Here is an 18,061-nt window from a genome sequence, read left to right as displayed (position 1 = left end):
AGGGAAACGAGGATAACAGAGCGTGGAGAGGCGCAGGGGATTGAGGGGGGACGAGAACGAGAGCGATCTACGGGTATAATTAGACTGGTTTCAATTTCACCGTAGAGAGAAACTTTTATCAGGATCGTCGCTCCAGACGTCACCCGGAAACGGAAAAGGATGGACGAAAATCGCTTGGAAAGTTCGGCAGAGACAGCACCGTCGCAATTCGAGGAACGAGGTTTCTATTGTCCGTAATTCGCGCTTTATGCACCCCTATCCTGCCCCACTCGATGGTTCGCGAGTAGTCGCCTCCAACTTCCGCTTTTTGTTGAAACACGATTCTTCGATGACTTTCGTCCGACGGATTAACGCAAAGTCAAATCGAACCAATCGGGGCTGATTAAATTATGTTCCTCGAGGAAAGTTCAACTGGTCTCCCGGACCAACCTCGCTCGAATTTTCTTTTGTTGACCGTCACTAGATAGCGAAGGGTGAACGCTCGGGGCCAGAGGGGATGGAAGATGCCTCGAAGGATGATAATTGTCGAACGGAGCAAACAGCATCGTGCTCGTTCCGCACAAATCCTCCCGTTCCGAGACTGAATCTACCGAGAACCTCATTTTCTTCGGTCGTGGGAACTATTTGCGGAAATTCCGCGAGCTACAGCAAACAATGCCACGAAACAACAAACGCAGTCTGTTCGTTGCACTTCCATTCGCCAGTTTCGATTTCCATAATTTGCGATTGTCATCGCGAAGGGAAAAACGTTGACGTTGGCATTTCCTCGAACCAAGTGAAAAGAGAATTTGCTCGCATCTGTACTTGGCTCAATCGGACTTTTGTTTGTATTTAACTGCAACGCTACGGTTTGTTCGGTTTATTGTTGTTTACCAACGAAAACAGAACTAACTCGTCTGAATTTGAAATTAAGCAAGACATGGTGATGGAGTGTCTATATTCGATTAGTAATGCTTTCCAATTTCCCAGAAGATTATCGATACATGCTCCACCCCTTATCATCTTCTTCCTAAAAAAATATCGCGCACTAATTGTGTACAATTACGCGTTATTACTCTTTACATTTTATAAACAGTTAGAACGATCAGAGACGAATGTAGCAATAACATGATAAAAATCCTATAAAACGGCATAAAAAGTACAATGGATATTTACTCGTACGTATAGTTCACGCTTGGGGTAGTCGGCCAGTGCAGAGATACACACGAGTAATGAAATATTCATGAAACTCGATGTAACGCATAATATAACGTATTTATCCCATGTAACGTTTAAATTAGTCGTATTTCCCACCCGGGAGTGAAGTTGCTTCGAATCGCATAAATTATACCTGGCGAATATGTAAAACGTGTTTGCCTGATATCCGACTGTTAGTATCGAGTATCATTCGTATTTAGCCACTTTAAAAATTTTTATTTTTTTATCTCAAACATGTTTTAACTTAATTATTTCACGATTCTAAATTTTTGAATTCGAACTTTTCATAGAAACACGAATTACATCTTATAACCATTTTAATTTTAATGTTCGACATATTCCCTCCCAAATAACAATTTTCGAACGTTATTTATTAAAAAAAAGAAACCAAAGCCTTGGAATATCGCAGTAGGAAACACGCACCGAAAATATCGCGCTGAGCGTCACGACTAAGCCATTCCAGATATTTTTAACCGATCGAAATTCCATCGTCGAATATCCCATAATTAGGGCTGCTTCGGGGTAGGATCGCTCCACCATATGAAAAAAAAATGGAAGAGAACGCAAGAAATAAAAAAACAAGGGAAAAGAAGACGGTTTGGAAACATCTCCTCTTGTCGTGGAAGTTTCGTGTCGGTCGCGGACTTTATTCCCGAAAAATTCAGCGGGCAAAAGACAAGATTACCCTTTCGAATCGAGAATCACCGGTCGACCGAACGTTTCATTCTAACAGCCCGAGGGAAGGCATTCCAGGGATCTCCTTCGGCGGAGCATTCCGAAAGTTTTCACGGTCGCTGTTAATCGGTACGGGCCCCCATAGACGGTGATTCCCTCTCTAGGCAATAATTTCCTCGTTTTTAATGTTTGGCGGTGGACTGCTCGCTCGGTTGCGCGCTTACACGAACGCACACGTGTCCATGCTGAAATCCGTGGCTGGCTATTCGAGAGCAAAATGTTCGCCAGGGGAACGGAAAAGGTACGAACTGAACGAAGGAGAAAGAAACCGAAGTTAAAAGCCGCGTGAATTAGTGTGCAGGGTGGATGAGGGAGTTACGGGGTTGCCCCGTGGGGAAGTGGCCCACCAATTTTAGTATATCGCCTAATAACAGACCAGCCAGAAGAAGAAGAAGGTGCCCCGGGTACCTCCATGATACGTACGTCCCTTGTTCGTGCTGCGCCACCCATAACCCACCGCTGACTTAGCCTCTGGTCACGGGAGGTGAGCTTCGTTCAACCAAACCCGCAGCCAAACGAAATATTGTTGAAATTATAACGCGGCAACGATGACGGCACGACTGCTTCGTCTGTCCAACTTAATGGAGGTACTAAGTAGTGATCGGGTTATTCGATGAATGATCCCCGCGTTTGGAGAGAAAGCGGATTCTTTCTCGTACATCTTGCGAAACTATCTGAGATTTGATCTTCTTAATCAACGAAGGACAAGTCAATCCCTGTCTACCGAGCTCGCCTGATTTAGATTTAAACATTTCTAGTTCTGTAAAAAAAGAATACTATATACTCACTATCATAGTGGAAAGATTCAGATTCCAATTAAACGCTACACCAACAATCCATTCGTTTTCCGATTATTTACAGAAAAAGCACTGCATACATTAATTTTCCCATCTTACCTGCATCCATATAATATTTCCTTTCCCCTCCGTACTAACCTTCCCACAACACAAATTTCAATCTGCCGTTCTACCATTCCCACGGTCACCAGCTCTCGTATAACCAAAATCATTATCTTCCCGTATCTTCTCATTCGTATAATCATTTACGATCGTGATTGCGATCATCGAGACACCGTTCAACAGCTTCCTTGAATAGAAATAGAACAACGCGACGAGTTGCTCTCATCCGGTCACGCCGCATTACGCAATATTTTAAATATCCACGGGAGAACGCGCTTCTTCTTTCCTGTCTCGATTAGAGTCGCGCGCGAGTTCAATGAAACCGAACGTCCGCCGATAAGTACGACATTCCTGCGTGATTATGCACGACTTTGATTTAGCCTAGCTACACGCGATCAATAGTCTCGCATCCACCTAGCCATCAACCAGTCACGATTAAATGAAGGCACGGTCAATCGAAAAATAGAGGTACTGTTACCTACATTTGATTATTTTAACGATTGTAAACGTATTTGAAACTAGAATTTACTGTATATATTAAAAGAGTGAGATTCAATAAAATATTGAGCTTCTCGAACATTAAATTAATCAACCCATTATCAATTATCGAAAAACCGATGATTTCTTTCTGTAAGTTCATTTGTTGCAATCGTATGTGGAACTTTGCTAGTTCACAATAATTTCTATAACTGCGACAAAGACAGCTTCACGATCAGCTATATTGTTTAAGTGCAATAAATACAAGATCAGTGTTAAAGATTCGAATCGACTACACTTTTCTGTATTAAGACTCTCGATTTATCAAATTTAGGGGTTTATTAAAACGTTTACTCTTTCCCTTTCATAGAAGGTATTCGAATCATTAATATCTGTCATACAATGCTCACGATTCAATCTTCTGTACGAGGACGTTCTCTCCGGTTTTCCGGTCAACTGGGCCCTACGAATAATCGTTGTTGCGTGAGACGCTCGCGCCATGGATCGCGAAAACGCCACCACGCCACGCCGTATCGCGCTGAAGTGAGACAAGCCAAACCGAGCCGGGCCACAGCAGCAAGCATTACATCGCAAGAAAGGACGATTATAATTATAGGTAATAGTTGATAATTAATAATAAAAGTAATAGTGTAAATTTAAAATAGAAGTAAGAATTAATAGGTGGTAGATAGGAGCGCAACTCGAAGCGCATTAATTAGAATTAGTTAGAGACGTTTCACGAGCGGCGGTCAACAGATCCTTTATACAGGACTAGTGGAACCCTCCCCAGACAACGCGATGAATATCAATCTTCGAGCAACCGATTTAATACGACTCGCTCTTACCTGCGCGATACCGGTCATGGTTTCTTGGCCAAGAACGGGAAACGCCGTTAGAGCAGCAATTTCGCGTCAAATTCTTTCGATTCTGACGCGCTATGAACTTAGAACGCTTAACGGGAGTCCTGATATACCGATTCCGGTATATTTAATTATTGTGATTGCTTTTTAAATAAACGATCGGTGTAGAATAGGTAGCGAGATGCCGAACGCGCAACTTCGGTCGGAGTGGTTTTGATGACAGCGGTTACTGAAGATTGAGAAAATCTAGCATAAGTTGCGCGTTAATTTGAGAAGGAAATACATAAAGTAATTTTAATTCTTGAATTTCCCATTTTGTAATACGAAATAGCAAGGTTTTTTTTTTTATTTATTTGTTGAAATTACAATCAATTCTCGCGTTGAGAATTTTCAGTAATTTTTCTGGCGTGGCGCAGTGACATGGCTGTTTATTTACAATAAGTTAATACTTATTATAGATAGGTATAATTTATAAGTATTATAAGTTAGTGCATATGCTTAATTTGGATAATTAAATGAATCTAACGTTTAGGTTAGGTTGGGGTTAGGTTAGGCCTCCGAATCTGATCCGTCGTATCGAGTAGTCCAGTGATTAGGGGGTTTCGGTGTTTGTTGATTCTTTTGCTATATCTGTCGCTATATTTTGCTATTTCCTCTTTGACGGTGGGTATCTTGAGGTCGCGGTGCATTGTTTCATTGGTTACATACCAAGGTGCGTCAAAAATAGCAAGGTAAACGATGTTTCGTGCCATATAAATTTTCAGCTGCAAGATATTTGGTCTCCTATTGGGAAAAACCGTATTATTGTTTACCGAATGTCATGGTTCATAGAAACAACTGGAAACATCAAATTCTTTTCCTTAAATTATTAGACGTTATCCAAAGGTCGGCTCTTTTAAAAGTTTTCACATGCGCAAAATGAACTTTGCCATATTCGGAAGAGGGACCCGTAATTATTGCGCTGGAACGCGGAGCGTAGTTGAGAGCGGAGTTAATTACTTCTAGATTTTATATACGTCGTATCTCGTTCGCGTAACCACGGACGGAAAGTCAGAAGTCAGTCTTTAGACGAGTGAATGATGAAGCGCGTAGGCAGGCGTATTTTTTTCTCTTAATTGCACCACAATACACGGCAGTATAACATACTACTTCCGGCTGATAAGTAAGTAACACTTTGTTCGTGGTAGCGTAGCTGTGTATTGGCAGTGGTGTAACACGTGTTTCTTGTTTGTCATTAACGTCCGCCGTCGTAAAATGCTCGATTACCGCTGATCGATTGCTAAGAGCTGGTTAATTCGTGGTATAAACTCGCCTTTGAAGAATATCGATGTGCGCACGTCTTGATTCGCTGAATATCAATTTGTGAACGCTCGCGCACACTAGCAGGCAATTAGACCGCACCAATGATGACAAATTTCTCTCCACATTTTATAAATCGAGTCACTTATTAGCCACCGCTGCCCAGAGTCGGCTGAAATACTAATCAGCAATTGATTGAATATTTGAGATCGATTAATCTCTTTAATCCATCGATTACCGCGTTAACGATATTCGATTTTTATCGAGAGGATACAATTATTAGCATTAGCGTATATTCTTTGTATACGTAAAGGTGAAAAATTCTATGAGCAATTATTATACTTTGAATATTTGGTACAAATTATGAACTACATTTATATTATACATCGTACACAGCATGACTGTAGCTTATACGTCAATCTTTTCTAGCTGTACGATCGTTCCCATATAGATCGATCCCACTACAAATCACTAGAAAGAACGATCAAAAATATCATCCTGAAATAAGTGAATTGCTTCGATGAAGCAAGGTACCTTCAACATTTAAAAGACACGAAACTTTGAGTTCGTGGACTTTCCTTAACGAGACACTATTTGTCCAGCGATAAATCGTGACGAATACATTACACACTGACGGACAAGCTGGAAGTAGTAGATAAATCTAACAAGTTCTAAACCCGCCTATCGTTACAAATTGTTGGAACATCTTTCGGTTGTCGAGCAGTCGAACGATGTTTCCACTTTTGACGTTACGTTCGCGATATCTAATTAAAGGAAGTCGCGAATGCAGGGATAATTTACAAGCAACGAAGTTCCCTGGGCAAACTGAAACCAGCGTCTGATAGACAGCGCTGGCTAGAATGAATAATAGGGCAGTTACGTGCGCGAAGTGTCTTGGACTTAATGACCCGACCGCATGGTTGTGATGCCGTGAGCTACACGATGTTTTACATTTCACGAACGATGCGCCCAGGAATCAGGGAATTAAGGTCGATTCACATTTAACGATGCGACAACTATCGACCAAGGAGAACAGTGTCGAACAAGAACCAGTTTCGAGACGTTGAACACAACCAATAAAAGACAAAGAAACTGATAAGAATTTGATCACACCTTATTACTCGTACAAGTAACATTTTTAATGCCTTTCGCGTCACCTTAAGCAGAAATAATCATCCTAGATACAGGTATAAAAATGGGACTTAAGTTATCGACATGTTTTCTGTTACACTCATAAAACGCTGAATTATGCAGTAAAGTATGGAATTCTCATTTTAGCGTTGTTCGGGAACATCTATAACTTACAGGTTATTTCTATGTAACGAACACCATTGGCATTTCATATTTGATATGCATAATACCCAAAGATCGAGATAGGAAAGCAACCAATTTCAAAGGAAAGGATCTAAATTATCAAAATCTGAAGCGAGAAATCAAAATGTAAACATATATATTTGTAGGAAAACCCTTCTAATTGGTACAGTAACGCAATTTCAACGACGATTGTATTTGCATATTCGAGATAAGAGCAAATTGTAAGGCAAGCCTGTCGTTTTGCGTCAAATGCAGCGAAAGAAATTGCTAACACGAATCTTTGATCCTCGATATCAATTGCAGAAAATATTCGCAGCCGACACGAATACCATTCAAATATGTAGTTCCTCCGAAATCAATCTTCGCGTGAAAAGGAAATTACTTTCGGTCTCGGAACAACGACCTACCTTTCTGTCAGGATTGGCAAGCAGGCTATTGTGAATCGAGCCTTATAGTAGGTGTGTCAATCAGTAGCAAAGTAATAGCCGGTTTTAAGTGTCGTTTCGCGTGCGTTTAATGACGGACGGAGACGCGAAACCGCGATTCGAGGACTATGGGATCGCCGCGAAAGAGGCGCGTCCAATGCCGCGTAATGCTGGCAGGCTTACTGTTAGGGAAGTGATACATTTACACTGTACATGAGAGTGTGTGTGTAAGGGTTAGAGGGCGTCAAGGTCTTAGTAGAGACAAAAGACTATTGCCAGATGTTAGAAGAATCTAGGAGAGTCGGTTGGCGACCAGCGTGCGTGCAAGACGTTCTTCGGAGAGTAATATAGATGTATAACTGTTGTGTGGGAAATATAGTCAATAATTTGTATTCCCAAATCCTCGAATTTCCTTAACACTTACTCTAACATCGCGTGATAGCATCGTCGAAAATATACCGGTATCGGGAACCACTGACGATGCTTTACGAAGGGACGTGGGTGAAAGGGTGTCCTTTTGAATGTAAATCAACTTGGCGTATATCTGCTATAGATTACGGGTGCATGAATGAATTTAGCAAGAGCCAATATCTCCCAGCAACGAAGACTACTGGTTATTATTGGACGAAACCCTTGTGCGTTACGCGATGCAATATCTACGCGGTGTACCAAATCGTCGACTTCGAATCATTCGAAGAGCAAATAAATCGGTTTGTAGGTTTATGAAAATTAGTGTCATCGATTATACAGTTTCTACATAATAATTATTAACATGATTATTACCAAATATTCACTTTAAAACGGCAACGTAATAACATAAAAAAGGGAACCCCTGGTATATTAATAAATTCAAACTTCACCGTAAAACATCCCTTTCGAATTTTGTACAATATGGTTGATGAAACGGCTGAAATTAAAAATTAAGATCTACTCTATTTTTTGTCCAATCTCACAATCAACATTCGGAAGCGTACGAAACCGAACAACTACCGGTCGAAGATTTGAATCATAAAGCCAAGAGAGTAAAGAGTAAGCCAAGAGTAAAGAGAGGCCATTCCACAAGATTAACCATGAATAAAGTAAATGAAAAAGGTTTTAAGTCTGGGTTCGTGGCATACCGTGCTCGCGGATACAGACATCAATGAACATCGAAACCGTCAATAACCGACATCCACCGGTGCAATCTTGATGGCAATTAAGCCGCATCACAGTGCATCATTAAATCATAAACCTTCGTCGGCCAGTTTATCCGCTGGATTTCGCTCTCCCACGCGCCAAACGGCCGTTAATTTGCCACCGAATAAAACTAAAGAGAGCCTCCGGCTGTCGGGTCTTCGTTCTCCGACCGATCTGACCCGTGCACACCAACAAACAACCATCCTTAACTGCCCACCGTGGCCTTCGATTAATGATCACTGAGTTGGCCAATTACGATCGATAATTCCACATTTTCTCTACGTACAATCGATGGTGGTCGTCGTCGATCGTTGTCCACAATCCTCGCCAAAATGCACAATCACAAGAGATAATATGATTTAAAATGTATATATGTTTTAAACCACGTTGAGTAACTTTCAAGTAATCGAGGAGCTACCCGAACATTTTATAAGACAGTTTTTAAATGCAATATACGATATAAGTCGAAATTTTCAAGTTCCAATTGGAAAGGACTTTTTTCACATTTGAATGAAAAGATGCGAATGATTGGTCCAATGTTGATTTAATCGCGAAGCGAAACTGTATGGTTAGTTTGATGGTGAGCTTTTACTTTGTAAACTTGTTAAACGCGTTAAATTACTTCGACATCTTGTATTCTCGATTCATCCAAAAAATTTACAAGAAAGCGTATCAAAAGTGCACAATCTCAACGCTCGTTGAAAAGGCGACATTCACTGCTGTGTAAGTACTTGCATGTACGCCACGCAGGAAGATTGAATCGTGGCGTGTCTGAGAGGTTTTTAGCGTGACGCGTAACGACGGAGAAACGTGTGCAACACGGGTGCGTTGCTGCTCTGCGTTCTTGCCTCCGGCGTGTTATAGTAGGTCGTGGCGTTAAATTTCGGACGATGATTTGTGCGTAGAATTGGTCGCGGTGCGGGCGTGCTTCGCGCGCGCAATTGCCGCGACGATGAAATATGGAATGCGTGAGGTGACCTGTTTTATGACCGGGTATCCTGCTCGCGATCGACGATGAATCTTTGAAAGGATCGGTATTTTTGTCGTGAGTCTATATGAAATATTCAATATAGAAAAAATTATTGGATGAGAGATTCAAAGTAATTTGTGGATGTTGTTATTTTGGCCGATGTATATTGGCTAACAGTAATTTTGGTATTTTAGAAGCAGAAAATACGATTAGAATAATATGCCACATAACTATCCAGAAATAGCACTGAGCAACAAACTCGAAATAATTTTGTTCACAAATGCTAGAAATCTAGAAAATTTAATATTATCAAAATAAATCTACAAATGAGACTTCTTTTATCGAAAATGGCTTAGTAATTATAATCGACATAAATTGATAATTCTTAAATGTAAGTTATGCTTTATCGTGTATTACTTGATATAAATAATACGATTTACAAAATGGCTGTAGGTTGATTCTTTGCGAATTCCTATCAGAATTGAGACATTTATTAAATCGGCATGTTCCGTCGAAAGAAGCGCCAGTCATTTCGCTCCCCTTAATGAGCGTACGTGATGGGCATATCGATAATTATTATCGATGTATAGCACACGGCAATATTCAGATACGTTAATCGTTTTACACCTGTAATAAATAGCGAATAAATGTACATTTTCCACATTGTTACGCGTATTATAAGACTGATAAATGTTTAAGTTAAAAATATTATACGTTTAAGACAAAAAATGTTTTTATGCCTTATTATTGGGAGAATTGGGGGAACCGTTAAATAATCAAATTTTTATTAAACGCAATACGCTGTTGAAGACCTTTCTAAACATGAAATATTGGAGATAGAAAATTGTTGCATCGAGCACCAGTAGCAAAAAATATACGACTCTCCTCTGACTACTCATGCAATTAAAGTATGTAACCTATGCAGTTAGCAAAACATCCGTTACTTAATACTCTACACCTTTTTGCAAACTAACGTTAAGATTTCAACGTATTCGCTAAAAAAAATTCATCAAACGGTTAATGCGCTAATGAGAATCAAAGAAAAATTACATTCCGTTTTCTGAATTACCGCATTTTTTCTCACTGTCACATTATTTCCTACACTATGTTTATTCTAAAATATTAAGTCACAGATTCAATCAAAACAATCCAACAAACCAGAGTAACAAACTTTATATTTTATCACACGGGAAATTTACGAATTCTGATGTAATAACGTACCACTTCTCAGATAAAAACAACAATTTTATTTAATTCTTGTGATGTGAGGAAATATCACTTTCATCGATGAAAGTGCCAGATAGTCAGGTAAAGCATATCGAAAGAGAATATCTGTAGCAGATAGACAATTACGAAACAACAATTAACACCATGTTCATTACGTGACGCGTCTGTGCGAAATTGCCCCATGAACTGATAGTCATTCTAAAATAGACGAATATTGCCCACTTTTGGTGATGGAGCTCTTAAATACTGAAATAAAGCGGGGTCTCTTGAAAATTATTTACTATTTTTACGAAACGCATTTAAACCCCGGGAAACAGGAAACGTTCAGAACGTAATTGGAATACCTTCCTGCCTTTTAGAATCTTGTGTAATTTGCTTGCAACATTCCATGTTATATTAAGGAGATAACGTGAAATAACGTATTTTCATCATGTTAACATGAAGTAGTTCGTCCGAAGTCCCGTTCAAGCATTAATAATATCAGGCGGAATCTATCTTGTTAATAGTAATGGATAAAATTAAAGATAAGTCATATTTTATGCTTCAAATCATGCTATGCTGGAAATATGTAATGTAGCGAATTATTACACGTACAACATATGCATCTCCTCTGTTTCATGATTCTAAAAATAATATAATAACTACCCCACTTATAATATTATTCTTTCATTGAGTACACTCGTACGACAAATTTTCTCATATGCTTCAAGGCTTCAAAGAAAATTGAGAAATGTAAGATGGTAATTTTATTCAGTACCTACACTAATTTAGCTTGTCCGTAGAGCAAACCACAGTGTTAAGGGATATTGTGTATCGCGATTTGATTTCAGCACGAAAAAGACACTTTTGTCGGACATAAAATTATTGTTAAAGGTATACGCGAAAAGGAACACACGTTTGCGACACAAGTTCGCCCACATCGCCTACCCACCTTTTATATACTTGATTTCTATTGCCAGAAAAGGCCTAAGCGTGGGTGTACGAAATTTCTGCGCGCTGTTACTAAGTTGTGCATAAAAAGACGCGATTAATTTCTCGTAAGAATAATTTAACGATGTAGTCGTAACACATGTGAGATCGTAATGCATGTACTTACTCGCTATCGTAAATAGATGAAGCTCGCGGAAGGGCATTAATGGGTATCCATCGAAATCCAAGTCAATGAATATTCTAATTAAAAGAGACAAAAGATCGGATAGCAACTCACCAAAACATCTTGCAGTAGTTCGTGTTCGTCGAGAAGTATCACTTTGCAATGAAGAAGACGGGGCCTACGGCTTCCGGCCGGCCGAAGTCCAGGGCAGAGCCACTCCACCACCATCTCTTCCTTCGGCAGCCCTCGTTTCCCTTGTGATTCCTTCCTGGCTTTACTCGTTCATCCGCTCATCGGTTTCGGTCATCCTGAAAGATGAGGACGACGCTGTAATCCGATCAAAACTATCGCCGTTGCAGCTCGTATACACTGATGCAGACGAACACGATGTAATCGATCTAATCTCGGGGAACCAAAGACCAGAGTTGCGAGACATTTAACCCTTACGCGCTTAGTAACGCGCGTCCTTTTTTAAAAGGGACGAATAATTTTTCGATCGAATACAGCCTCCGTAGGATTAATTTTTATACTTAAAATAATTAATAGATCTTTGAAATACAACGAAAAGTAAAAATCGGTTTAATCAAATATTAGAAGTAATAATGGGAATTCGTTGAAATTTTAACGAATGTAAATGATCAATTTATATTTCAATTACAAAAAAATGACGAATGGAAGGTGTCTCCGTTGTAAATAAATTGTATCGCAATCATTCACTAAGACTACAATTTTCTATCTATATTACATTCCCCTGAAATAAGTTTTCACCGTGTTAATACATAACACACAATGACTAAATCTAACACGCTCGAATAATCATTTATTAAATACTAACTCAGTTATAATATCAATATATTTGCAGTACCAGAATACTTGTTCAATGCTTGTTCTGTTAAAATAAGAAATACAATTAATAAACGAAATAAACTAATATCCGACGAATAATTCACTGCAATTCGGAGCGATGAATGAAGCAAACCTGAAAACGTTCGGAGTTCTTCAAATGCGAGTTCAATGGGCGTAGGTTCAACGAAACCAATTAAAATTGCCCCGTACGATGAATGAATAAGTGGACGAATTAACTAATGCTTTTGAACCTAAGGGAATTACATGTCCACCGCGACAATAGAATAATGAAACAGTAACGAATCGCAAAAGCGTCAGGCTCGATGGCCTAACGATTCGTATGGCGGAGGTTGGTCGAAAAGAAAACTGACTCGTTGATCAGTCACCAGGAGGATATCGCTGGATCTGATCGTTAATCAGATAGATACTTATCTTGTGTCTTCCATAAGATCCATGAACGGGACACGCTTGTGCGACTAATAGAGTCGACTTCGTGAACAACAAGAAGAAAACGAGGAAAAAAGCGAAGGAAAAAGAGTAGGAATAGAGAAAGGAGGACATGAAACGAAGTTGAATTATCTACATCTCTGTTCAAAACGTGGTCGAAAAAGACGCGTATAAGAGTAGAATGATTGGCTCGGTGCAATTGATTTCGTGATTTATGACATCCAGACACAACCGAGGAAGATCGAAAGTTGCTGAGAGGAAAAGTTGATTTTTCGATCACTTCGTCTCCTGCAACGTTCGATCTTCCTTTTTCTTTAAAACGACAACCACCATCTAGAACCTAGGCGAACATCGAGAAGTCCTTCCGCGAAAACAACACAAAAAAATAGGTCCGATGAAAAGTCAACGAGGTGTTTTAAAGTGAGAACTGCTTCCATACCATTAAGATACATCACGCGATCGTGCTAAGCACGATAAATTATCTACAATGCAAATTTCTACGGTACACAAATCTCGAAACGGCCTGCTCCATCGACGCATTCGTTTTAAGTATATCAAGCAAATTTATGCACGCCTCTTTCCCGCGCATAATTATACTGCGCTATAAACATTATTTACATAACAAGTTCAAGTAACAAATATCGTGGCGACGCGGTGTAAAATCCGTACGATGCGGAGCGGCGCAGCTGAAACAGTGCCAGCCGGTTTCAACTCGGTTAAACGTACCGAACACCGAAATACAACTCTGAGATTCAAACATGCCGCCGATGTGTATCGCCAACGTCGATCCTCCGCCAAACTAAATATTCGCGTGCTGTAGTGAAAATCAACTTATCAATTAAATTACTCGATAAATCAACGAAATAGAATAACGTGAATATCAATTATTCGTCTTCTGGTTTATACACGAGCCAAACTAGCAGCACGTGAACCGGCCGAGAAAATGCTCTCAATTGGAAATCCTCTCGAACGTATGCCAACAGGTCTCCGATAATCATTCAGATAATTTTTTTAATCCAATGCGACAGGTGGGATTCTATTACAGGGAAGAGACCCAAGATGTAACATAATTTTTTTTATGAGTTTAGTGCGATAGTGATTAACGATACTAACGCTGCGCATTGTCGTTGCAGCAAAAACAGAATTTAGAAAAAAAATCTTGACGCAAAAGGCAATAGATAGAATCGGCGAATCATTTTACTGGCAAAGTTTGGACAACAATACTGAGCATAACCGATCCACTATAACTAGACGATCACAAATTTATCTTCAACGCCTCGAACCGCGAGGTGTGCTTCTTACTCTGGCTCTAAAAAAATCGTAAACAGCTCGCTACTCGCCGTTCGGCTACTCGTCTGTACCGTTAGCTCATAGTTCCGACGTAAGTAACATCTCGAATACGATCGCCTGACTATTCGACGCGCGCTCATCCGTGCGGTAACCCACGTGTATGTAGTATGTACGCGCGCTAATACTATACGAGTGGCTGTCACTTAAAATACCATCGCTTTGAGACCTGTTGGCATGCATCTCCACTTTGGTTGCTAGGCTGCAAAAAATTTACTAGCAAGCAAAACCTCCTGGAGCCAAGGAAATCGATATGGAGATGAGAGGCGGCATTCGCTATCGCGATGCGGGTGTTCCATATTTATCGATGGAATATATTTAACTATCGATGGAAATATTAATACAAAGCCAGAAGCAGGAAACGAGTTGCAGAAGTTGGTGATCGTCGCAAGACGTTGCGAGTTTAATTGTACATATTTTAAAACGTTTGAAGCACGTAATATAAAGTGTGACGATCGTTGCATTATCATCGATTTAAAGGAAAGTAATTTTTTTTAATAAAAACATTGATCCAATTATAGTAAATTAGGGGAAAAGTTACGGTACTTTGAATTCTTCGAAACCTACGAGGTTTACGGTATAACTTTATACGTTTTATATTAAATTTCCAGTCTGATACCTTCAATACTTGTATATATAAAACTACAAAATTACATGAATTATTAAAATCTAAAGGTACGTTAAAACATTAGTCCACGACTTTTTCAGTCTCGTTTAAAATCGAAACGCCTACAGCTCTTCAACACAATGCATCTCTCATGAAACCCGGTTACCAAGACACCGAAAGCACACACCATTATTGCAATTCAGCCAGAACATATTCACGATACGGTATCTCATTGTCTCAGGCTATTTATATCGCGACGCTATTCGCGTAGGTCACGGTGATGCACGGCCGAACGAACCGATTAAAAAGCGAAGGTAGCCGCTGCGCCGCGCCGCGCCGCGCCATGATGAGTGCATGTACGCCGCGAGTGCATCGTGAGTACACTGCAAAAAGGATCCAAGGGTGTATTGATAAATGCGCCAGTATATAGGCGAGGGTAAATCATCGAAGAACTTCTTTCCCGTTGGACTGGCACGTCGGTGCAATTTAAATATTTAAACTCATTAAGCCGGCGCAAAATTACGCCGCGAGACTCCGACCACTTCGCCATCCATCCAATGTATTTCAATCGCGGTGATTTGCAATTGAATATTTGTCCGTTCGTTTTACAATGTTCGAGTGGTTGGTTTTCGATTCGAGAAAGAACGTTCGTAAACAGTAGGAGGGCTGTTTTCCTCTCTTTTCTCTTCGGTCTGCTATCTCTCTGTCCATCCCCTTCTTCGAAACTGGACTCAACTAAAAATTACGCGTGAACGTTGACCGGCGCAGCGCGCAATATATCAACCCTTGAGAAGAATGTCCCTACGCTCGACGAATCGCTAAGAAAATTAATGGTTCGTGCTTCGCATTCTCCAGAGAAGCTTTGAATGCCGAAGGTATCCTGTCGTTTGGAAAGTAGCCTTCTAGGTTCTGGTAACGCGTTCACGCTCCCGAGTGCTATTGCACCCTCGGTGCGTTCTCCTCCTGGCTCGCGCCATCGTCTCGCCGCGATCGTCGCGGTTTTGTGAACGTGTTCACGTATTATTCATTAGCTGACGCCGTTCACCGCTGTCACGCCGCCTGATGAATTATTTTATTCGTTCGTACACGCCGCGCGTACCAGCGTCTCGATGTCGAATTCTAATCGAACACAGCTGAAATCTAGTGTCTTTCACGTACAATCAAGATAAGTTATTGTGCGTGGATTTTTGCAAAACGGCCGTTGAAGCTGATGGGGTTGGGAAAGAATATTGCGAGACTTTCGAAGCTCGTTGCTTGAATTTTGATCGTGTGGTAAGAATCAGGTCACTCGAGTCGATCAGACATACGAATCGAGTCTGCTACTTTAACATATTAAAATTAATCCGATATCCACGAGATCATGCTGCGAATTAAACATAACAAACCACTCTGACGTTAATGTTACACTCTCGCTCGCTTCACGCAAAGTATTCATACGAACATAAAGTTGACAGAAGAATAATCCTCGCGTAGCAATTAAGAAATCAATATTATTTTTTTAGCCGCATCAAACTATTAAAATTCCTTCTGAAAAGTCGACCTATTAATTTGAGGTGTTATCGTCGATGCCTAACCTTAATCAATCAGCCATCACCCAGTCTTGGTACCTCGTTATCCAAACCGTATAGTACTTTCTCCTAACGAAATACGCCTACGTTTCTAAACGCGACTGCCTAAGACTGATATTCTCCTATATCTTTTTTTAGTAATAGATCTACAGAAATCAAGGTCAGGTGTGGTTCTGGCCGTCTATCGTTTCTCTGTGGCGACGAATGTAATTGTTTCCCGTCACGTAGAAGCAGAAACTTTCGAGCGATAGACGCCCGTGACAAGTCGCTCCGGCAGAAGGTCAAGAGACCAAGGTACACCTCGCGTCCTCGTATCGCGGTGAAAAATGTCTGTTCAATGTGCCGAACTGTGGCGAGTGCCGTTGAACCCTGGCGAACGCGAGCTCCAATGTCTTGCTCGATGCATCGGTGAAACAGGTTTTGTATCCAGAATTCCCGAATCTGACCCGGGATAATAGAAACCGACGAAGCTTAACAAATTGCCACACGGTTACCCCTTATTGCGGAATTAATTGCAGACGGGCGTGCCTTGTTAGATTAACGCGTCCGTTTTGCTATTCGACTGTGACACGATACCCTTCCAGAACAAGAAAGAGAAAAGAAAAAAAGAAAGGAAAGAAATAAGCTCGAATCGCTCGTTCTCCTTCTCGATTCACGAAATTCGGGCTCAGCCAATGATATTTCGTGAATGGACACCACGGTCACGATTACTTTGTTCCGTTGGTTGCGACGTCCTACATGCCGTGTAGTCGTTAAACGAAACAAGCTCCTTGAAACTGATGCAGTTAACCGATACGAAGCTGCAATTTCTTGTGTAAATATCGGCAACGATAGAGCGCCGGCCTCGATTTCGCTTCTCGCTCTTCTTTATCCTTTTCAATTCGCGATTTTTATTCGGGAGGAACGGTCACTTTATGCGATTGATGATCAACTGATACCAAATGGCGGTTAAGTAAAAAATAGAATTTAGACAACTACATCGAAGCAACGGTGAAAAGAACAAAAACAAACGGACTTGCATTGTCTGATTAATCCAGTCAAGCCTACGGGATAGAGTCTCGCGTAACAAAACGAACGAATGGAGTCGTCCTTTGACTCTTCTGAGCCTCGTTTCCGGTTTCGTCTAGCCTCATCTTCTACGAACATCGACGGAAGACGCGACTCCCTCGATCCCTCTTACTTTATTCGTACACAACTATTCGGGAAAAAGAAGCGCGCTCGTACAGCCCCATAATTGGTGCTTACAGCTAATAGCCCATTGTCTACCGTAAAGAAGCGGGAAAAATGTTTCATTTATCTGAGACGTTTTCAGAAGCAGCATTGGAAGGGACACGAACGTCGACGATACGTTTCAGAATAGAATGCGAAGTACGTTCTCGTCCCACATTAAGCATTCGTCGATCGGCTTTAAGGAGGCATTAAATTACGCCGATCAATTTTTCCCATTGCCCGTGCCTGGACCTTCTATCGTTCGCTCATTGATAAGACAAAGGGAAGAAACACACCGTGACGAAGTATCAGGAATATTATCGCATCGAATACAAACAGATAAAGAAAACCTAACTGCAAGAACT

At 40.6% G+C, this 18,061-nt stretch overlaps 1 protein-coding gene across 4 annotated transcripts in view; it reads right to left on the bottom strand.

Moving 5' to 3' along the window:
• LOC117240024 (band 4.1-like protein 4) overlaps positions 1-18,061 on the bottom strand; it is a 63,662-nt gene that overhangs the window by 42,970 nt on the left and 2,631 nt on the right. For all 4 annotated transcript variants that reach the window (XM_033505868.1, XM_033505869.1, XM_033505867.1 and 1 more), the window contains one exon: positions 11,787-11,980. In XM_033505868.1, the coding sequence (XP_033361759.1) occupies positions 11,787-11,900 (114 nt within the window). In that variant the 5' untranslated portion in view covers positions 11,901-11,980. The remainder of the gene's footprint in view (positions 1-11,786; positions 11,981-18,061) is intronic.

Source organism: Bombus vosnesenskii, unplaced genomic scaffold, assembly GCF_011952255.1.
Source record: "Bombus vosnesenskii isolate JDL3184/JDL3185 unplaced genomic scaffold, Bvos_JDL3184-5_v1.1 scf7180000014535, whole genome shotgun sequence".
Lineage (NCBI taxonomy): Eukaryota > Metazoa > Arthropoda > Insecta > Hymenoptera > Apidae > Bombus > Bombus vosnesenskii.
This window is presented reverse-complemented; position numbering and strand designations above follow the sequence as displayed.